This window comes from Lygodium microphyllum, chromosome 24, assembly GCF_053477565.2.
Source record: "Lygodium microphyllum isolate KBCC chromosome 24, Lygodium_microphyllum_v1.1.10, whole genome shotgun sequence".
NCBI lineage: Eukaryota > Viridiplantae > Streptophyta > Polypodiopsida > Schizaeales > Lygodiaceae > Lygodium > Lygodium microphyllum.
This window is the reverse complement of record NC_141158.1, coordinates 30,766,689-30,775,033: the sequence shown is the minus strand read 5'-3', so window position 1 is coordinate 30,775,033 and position 8,345 is coordinate 30,766,689. Positions and strand designations below refer to the sequence as shown.

General features: G+C 39.5%; 1 protein-coding gene across 1 annotated transcript; it reads left to right on the top strand.

Moving 5' to 3' along the window:
* The first annotated feature begins 4,460 nt into the window (after window positions 1–4,460).
* LOC148014950 (tetraspanin-8-like) lies at window positions 4,461–7,007 on the top strand. The gene is made up of 2 exons (XM_087665244.1): window positions 4,461–5,598; window positions 6,367–7,007. Exons 1-2 carry the CDS (start codon window positions 5,089–5,091, stop codon window positions 6,688–6,690), a joined length of 834 nt encoding a protein of 277 aa, XP_087521370.1. The 5' UTR covers window positions 4,461–5,088; the 3' UTR covers window positions 6,691–7,007.
* Window positions 7,008–8,345: the final 1,338 nt, after the last annotated feature.

The following is an 8,345-nucleotide window of genomic DNA, read 5'->3' as shown; positions in this document are numbered from 1 at the left end:
AAAATTATTAGAGGCACCACAAACATACTCTCTCTCTCTCTCTCTCTCTCTCTCTCTCTCTCTCTCTCTCTCTCTCTCTCTCTCTCTCTCTCTCTCTCTCTCTCTCTTTATGCAATCGCCATCCTCCATGTAGATCCATCAATTTATGGCTAGAAAAAGAATATTTTGAGATTTTTTAAAAGTTGATTTTCACCTCAATCGAAGCTCCCAGTGAAAGGTTATAGTTGTTTTAATACAAATAGCTTCTAGTTGATTGCACTTTGATAGTTTTGGTAGCACTCATAATAAGGACTTTAACCTTTGATTTTGTGCTTAGCTCATCTAACATTTGGACAACCTATTCTCTTTGTGACTTATGTACCCCACCAGTTTCTCCTTGGTCAATGGGGCCCATACTAAACTTTCTAAGAAAATTTTCAAAGGAGGGGAGTATTGTCATGAACCGGCAACACATGCACTACCCTGAGATAAATGTGGCCTTGTGCTTTGTAAGCCTAAAGTACATAAGGGCCTAGTTAGAGAGAGTTATAATCTTTTTTCCACTATGAAAACATCTTGATTAGTAAAGAGCCTTCTCACCCACCTTATCCTAAGGTATGTCCAAAGTATAGTGATTGGGGTGAGTTCCAAGTTTAGTAAGATTACATTGCATTATAGTGATTGGGGTGAGTTCCAAGTTTAGTAAGATTACATTACATCCCTTTTGGTTCTTAACATTTTAAGTTAAAGCTCAGCAACTTCCAATAATGATTGTTCCATATTCTCCTAGAGCCCTACATCATCTTGACCACACAAAAAAAGAAAGAAGAATCACTCCCAATAAGTATACACGCCTAGAGATATGACATATAGTCATGTATGTTCTTGACCCAACCACATCATATAGTTAGAGTCTCACAAAGTTTGTCATTAATGTTGGGCTAAAATAACCAAAACAAGACCATAAAAGTATGTTTTGGAGACAACAAGCTTTTCATAAGTTAGCATTTGCATGATATGAAAATAGATTGACAATTTGAGTTCCCTCTTCACTTGCATCTATACTTCTCCTATTATGGTTTCTCTTTTGTCTCTTCTAGAGAGAGAGAGAGAGAGAGAGAGAGAGAGTTGAACTAAGGTAGTCCACATGGATACAATAAGTTATATAACCTAGAGAGGCAACATTACATACCAAGTAAGTAAGATGAGATAATGGTATCAGCTTAAATTTTGCTTCCTCTATTATTTACTATTGGCTATGTTTTCTTCTTTTTGTCTTCTAGTTGCTATGTAACTATTTGTATGCATAGCTTTTTACAAGTGTTTTTCTATCATGTAGAGGGAAAGCGAAAAAAAAAAACAAAAAAATCTATACTAAATGAAACATGTGTATTAATATTATTGTAAAGTTGTAGGTGTATTGATATAGACCCATAAATTCTAGTCTTATGCTCAAATGAGGTTTCTTAGGAGTTCTCTAAAAGATGCAATGGCAAATGATGTGACAAGTTAATGGAAAGAAGATTTAACATATTGCTCACCACCACTGATGGTGAAATGATGATAGTTTATTGTTGATTTTAGATATTGGATCATTGAATAATATATCAAATTGAAATATGGGCCATTGGTTGGATAAAAATGACTACTAGAGACTTTCTACCAATTGCGTGTATTTAGGTGTTTACAATAATATGCCCTAATTTTTAATTTCCTAAGTGGACTAAGGCAACATGACACCCCTTAAAATTTTGTTACAAATAACTTTGAATAGCAACATGCACATGCATAAAGGGTTACTTCTTTCACAATCTTGTATCGTTTGTTGTGGGTCATTAAGAGATTCCAAGCAATTATATGTTTGCTAGTCTCGTGGTATCAAGAGTAAAGATTCAAAACGTTGTTTATGAAATTTATTATATTATTTCCAGTTAATGCAAGGTTGGTGTTGTGAGTAAAGAATAAGCTAGGCTTGATGTGGTTCATTTTCATGTGGACTTTTGGAACTCTTTTGGTAATTATCTTTTATGAAAGAGATGCTAGTTTTTCTTGCTTTCAATTGAAATTTGAGTGGGTGGAAGCTAAAGATGGTTTCCATGGGAATATCACAACAAAGGCTTCTCTTTTTGGTGATCTAGGTTGATGCAATGAAGGCTCAATGAAACCATCATAATAATTTGGAATTTGAGAAATGATAAATGTTTTGGAAGAATTTTACCTCCAACATTGCTAAATTAGAAGCTATGCAAGGAATAAATTTTGGTGGTTTTGAAGGGTTTGGGGAAGAGATGCTTTCTTTACAAAAAGATGCTTGTAAGACTCTACAAAAGCATAGGTACGTCTAGCTATGAAGCATCCCCACATTTGCGCTTGGTTTATGTACCTTTTATAGATTAATACAACTAAGCATTATGAAAGTAAAAAAAGCTAAAGATAGTTCAAGTGATTCCCATCATTTCTAGGTAGTTTCTACGATTTCTTAAAAATAGGAATTGCATCATACTCTTGTTAGATGGGCAATTTATAAGGGCAAAAGACTATACTCTTGTTGCAATATAGATTATGGTCAAACACGCCTATATATATATATATATATATATATATATATATATATATATATATATATATATATATATATATATATATTACAAATATTTATGTGTTGTTTTGCCTACTACTAGTGCTTTTGACTTTTCCTAATGTAAGAACATGCAAATTGGGTAACCATGATATTGTTAGTCTATGTGAGCTTCTTTGAGTTTGTAAAGGAGATACTCAATTATTTTGTTTCTATTTAAAGGGATATATTTCTAAAGGCTATTACTAAGGTATGTGAGCTCCTTTGAGTCTCTAAGCCTAAAGTGCTCCATTTCCACCCAAAACTCATAGTTTCTAAAGCCCATTGTTAGGTTATGTGACCTTTGAGCTTCTAAAGATAATTAGAAATGATATTGGTCAAACACGCCATATATATATATATATTTATTTATTTATTTATTTATTTATTTATTTATATATTTATATTTATATATTTATATATTTATATATTTATATATTTACAAATATTTGTGTGTGTTGTTTTGCCTACTACTAGTGCTTTTGACTCTTCCTAATGTAAGAACATGCAAACTGGGGAACCATGATATTGTTAGTGTATGTGAGCTTCTTTGAGTTTGTAAAGGAGATACTAAATTATTTTGTTTCTATTTAAAGGGATATATTTCTAAAGGCTATTGCTAAGGTATGTGAGCTCCTTTGAGTCTCTAAGGGAATCCTCAAGTGCTCCATTTCCACCCAAAGCTCATAGTTTCTAAAGCCCATTGTTAGGTTATATGACCTTTGAGCTTCTAAAGATAATTAGAAATGATATACCATTTTTGTAGAGCGTATCACGAGAAGGGAATGAGCATGTCGTTTTGCATACTACTAGTGCTTTTGCCGTTTTCCTAATACCAAATGTAGAGTGGGGAACTATGACATTGTTAGTCTATGTGAGCTTCTTTAAGTTTCTAAAGGAAATACTCTATTGTTTCATTTCCATTTAACAGCTATATTTCTAAAGGCTATTACAATTGTTCGGCTATTTGACCTTCTAAAGGAAACCATCAAGTGCTCCATTGCCATCTAAAGCCCACCGTTCATTATTGATAGAGGAGTGCCGTATTAGGACTAGAGTAAAAATGATTTGTGGTTTGGATGCCCAAGAATGCTTGCACCAACCCTTTGTTCCTTATGTGGGTTACCATGCATCATGGCCCCACAAATCACACAAGCAAGTATTTGTGCGGTGGTTTTGTGTTGCTTGGTTGTCCACATGTGAATCAACAACTAAAATTCTTCGTACAAGGTGGGCCATTGTTCACCAGTGTGGAAGGATGGATGCTTGCAAGGAAGGGCTTTTCAAGTTACATAGATAATAAAATACACCTCCGTGCAAGAAATATGTATGCATTGATGAATGAGGAAGGGTAACATGCTAGGAGCTAGGGAGCCCCACATCAATTTACTAAAGGAACATGCTAGTGGATAATACATAGGTGTAGTCGTTGGGAGTGTGCTCTACGGCTGGCATCCCTGAAGGTTCCCCTTGTGGAGCAAACACAAGGGAAAGACCTTCGTTTGTAACTCGACAGTTGAAAGGTATTAACCTTAGTTTGTAATGGAACACTTATGGCGTGGTTGTTGACGACAAGAACAATATCTGGCTGAAAAGACGAGTCCTACGGGAAAGTTCCGATAATGTTGAGATGGCAAGGCGTTCTGTGTGCTACAAAGAGGAAAGCAAAGGGGTTGGTTACCGCAAGTTGAGTGAACGCGTGAGACAAGACTTTAAGCAGCAGAGACTTTTTCCACACGTCGGGAAGTGATCTTGCTCAAATGTAAGGTAGGCATGCTGCTGAGAGAGAGCATCCTGCCTACTCCTGCATCCCCCTCCCCTCTCTCTCTCTCTCTCTCTCTCTCTATACAGTAGGCCTACTTTAAGTAGTACTCTTCACGTCTATTTCCCTGTCAAGCCCCTTTCCTTTGTCACCTACAGTCTGATTTCCTTTTCAATCACTATTTGCTTGATACAACCTCAACCAGACACTCTCACTGACCATTCATCTAACACGAATTAGCAACTAAGATATACAGTCAACACCTGTCCGCGTTCGTTCCATTAGGGCATCAATGTATTGAAGGAGTAAAGACCAGCCAATTACCGTCCTTGTGGCCCAGATTAGCTTCATAGAGCTGCGCAGCGTGATAGAGCGCAGATAACAATCCGACAATTTGGAAGGACGAGCCTTTATAGCCTGAGATTTTGCACTTCTATCTTCCTCTTTCAGGAATTAGGCCCAAATTAGCTCCACATTCTGCGAGAGAGAGAGAGCAGAGAGAGGATTGGGGCTGATAGAAATCTGCCATTGGAAGGGAGAAGCTATTTGTAGACGAGATCTGCAGTTTTCTTGCCTCGGTATCTTTCTTGTCGGGAAGCCGAACAATCCACCTTCTTTCCCCTCCAGAGGAAGCTCCCACATTGTGAGAGATAGCCAGGCGCTCGAAATCCCGCAACAGAGAGCCATAAACTCGATCTAGAGACTCGACCAAGGAGGCGAATCCGGGAAGATGAAGCTGAGCAATTTACTGCTGGGGATACTGAACGTGATAACGGCGCTAATATCGCTGCCGATAATAGGGTTCGGGGTGTGGCTGGCGGTGAAGCACCACACGGAGTGCGGGAAGCTGGTGCAATGGCCGGTGATAGGGGTGGGGGTGTTCGTGCTGGTGGTGTCGCTGGCGGGGCTGGGCGGGTCGTTTGGGAGGGTGCGGTGGCTGCTGGGGGTGTATCTGGCGGTGGTGCTGGTGCTGATCGTGGCGGTGCTGGGCTTCACCATCTTCGCGTTCGTGGTGACGAACAAGGGCGCCGGGCACGCGGTGTCTGGGAAGGGCTTTAAGGAGTACAAGCTCGGGGACTACTCGTCCTGGCTCCAGCGCAATGTCGTCGAGAAGCCCAAGACGTGGCGCAAGATCCAGAGCTGCCTCCTCGATGCCAAGGTCTGCAAGAGCCTCCAGGAGGACGCCGCCACCGTCAAGACCGTCAAGGCCTTCAACAAGCTCGCCCTCTCCCCCATCGAGGTTTTATTCAATCCCCCTTCTCTAATCGCATCGCAATCGCAATTCATTCAATCCAAATCATCATCAGCTGCTACTGCATGCGACCTCTCGCATTCCCATCCACAAGAAACTTTGCACCAATTCCCACTATAATTCGCACACTGTCAATTACAGTACCATCATCAGTCTCTTGTTATTGGCGTCGTCTAACAGCATTCGTCTCTTGTCATTGACATCGTGAGTGTTTCCTTCGGAGGCACCCCAATACCAAGCTAAGTGCGGTTGGCGGCGATGGGTCCTATAAATCCCACATAATTTGTGAATTGCAACATCAGCATAAGCTCTTCTTTTGAATCGCAACAACAGCATAAGCTCCAGAAGGAGAGAGTGTATACCTAGCTAGGTGCAATTGGGGAGAGACCCAACAGCAAGCCCTTGCCCCCAACTACACTTAGTTAAGTATGCAATGCCTCCCTGGCAGAAGCTCAGGATATTGAACACTAGAAGGGAAAACAAGCCGGCAGCCCCCTAGTACCAACCACACCTGGCTAAGTGTGCAGTGCCTTCCCTCATAGAGAGAAAACCACAGGAGAAGAGCCCCTTTTCATACAGGGAAAAATGTCCAGAACTTGTGCTAGTAGCCTCCTGTTGTCGTAGATCTAGCCATTCTTTACCCATCATAACGATTCAAGCTTTGTGGGTTGCACTAATGAGTTGTCCTGCTAGTTCTGTCAGTCACCATCTGGCTTCTACTAATGCTTTTGCCATAATTTCGTGACCTGTGCGCAGTCCGGATGTTGCAAGCCTCCCACAGCCTGCAACTTCCAGTTCGTGACTCCGACTCAATGGAAGAACAACGCGACCATCGCGAAGATGAATGCAGACACCGACTGTGCCAAGTGGAGCAATGACACTTCTCAGCTGTGCTTCAACTGCGACTCGTGCAGGGCGGGAGTACTCCAGGACGCCAAGAAGAACTGGAAGAAGCTAGCCATCGTCAATGTGGCAGTCCTTGTGCTCCTCATCCTCATCTTCTCTCTGGGCTGCTGCGCATGCGCCAATTCCCGTCGTCAAAGACCTTCCAGCCCTGGAGGTTTCTACGTCAAGGCCTAGATACTTGGAAGCCTTCTCATAGTTTGACATAAAAGATATGGCAGGATGCTTGGGTTAGCCTATATTAGAAACACCATGCACCCCTAGATCTATATCTTGTGGACTTGCCTTCATACCACCATGCCACTACCACCACTATCACCTCTCATCATGATCATGTGTATACACTTCCGTTGAGATTTTTGTACTGGTAAAGTATTCATTTATTCAAGTTAGCCTCTCCCTCAATCTTTCCCTTTCTCCCCCCTCCCTTTTCCTTCCCGTTGTATGAGTAGAAGAGTTGCCTCTTTTTTAATTATATTATATTATTTTCATGATGCTTGGCACCCATACGGCTCTCAGCCTCTCTTGCACGTTTTATCATTAGCTCTTTGGTTTGCAAATCTTATACGATGCAAGTTTTAAGATTCTTACACAACTTCCATTTGCTCATAAAAATGTCATGCTTTGGCTAATGATCATCATAAAAATACCATACTTTGGTTATTGATGATCATAAATCACATCTTAAGACAAAATTACAAATCTCTCTCTCTCTCTCTCTCTCTCTCTCTCTCTCTCATAGCTAACAAATGAATACAATGATCCAATTGGCTTGGCTTGGTGGCCTATTGCTTGCTAATCATCTTGTGCACATTACAAATTCCAAAACCCATGAGGCTACCCCTACTCTCTTTGCATTTTTTGTGATAAAACATGGATACTTCCCATTTGTTCGCAATAAATGAAGAGGTTATATTTGCACACATGATGACAAACATTGCATTCTATAATATGACACTTATGTGACAACTTACACATGCACATATGTGCATGCACACACACAAGTGCATCTTACTGTATGTAAGTATGTACATATATGTACATATGTTTACATTTATATATGTCTATGCATTTACAATTGTTGAAATAGAAACAAGCATGAGAGTACAGTATTTGAGGTCAAATGAAGATGAAGAATATCTCATTGATGAGTTTAGTTAGTTTTTGATGTCTTATGGGGTAAAATGAAAATTTACATATAGGTATACTTACAACAAAATGGGGTTACAAAAAGAAAAATTAGGCATATAACAGGAGTTGCACAAACATTGATACCTTAAAACAATATGCTAAAATATTTTTGGGTTGAGACTCTTCATACAATTGTATATATTATGAACAAAACTCCCATGATTGTAGTTCATGGTATGACCCTTAAGGAATGCTTTATAGGAAGGAAGCCCAATGTATCACACTTGAAAGTATTTGGTTGTATTACATATGTTCACATGCCTGATGAGTTGTGCAAGAGACTTGATCCAAGGCTGAGAAATATATCTTTATTTAATACTATACATAATAGAAAGGGTATTCTTTTATAACCCTATCAACGATGAGTTCAGAGTAAGTAAGTAATGATGCTATTATTTATGAGATGAGATGTTATAACCCTATCAATGGTAAGTTCATAGTAAGTAGCAATGTTAATTTTTATGAGATGAGCTATTGATGTGTTTCTAGAAGCGATACATTATTGTAGATGATGATCAAATAGCAAAACAAGAATAGTGGACCATTAGTGGACAAAGATATCATATGCTAGTAGATCTATGGATCCTTGGTTTGGGAGACTAAGGAGAAATTTCACATCTTCAAGTGCATCAAGTAATGCT

Excerpts from the sequence above, each read along its gene's own strand:
- LOC148014950 (XM_087665244.1), top strand. The coding sequence starts at position 5,089 with ATGAAGCTGAGCAATTTACTGCTGGGGATACTGAACGTGATAACGGCG. Across the intron at positions 5,599-6,366 it reads TCGCCCTCTCCCCCATCGAG|TCCGGATGTTGCAAGCCTCC; the intron begins GTTTTATTCAAT and ends ACCTGTGCGCAG.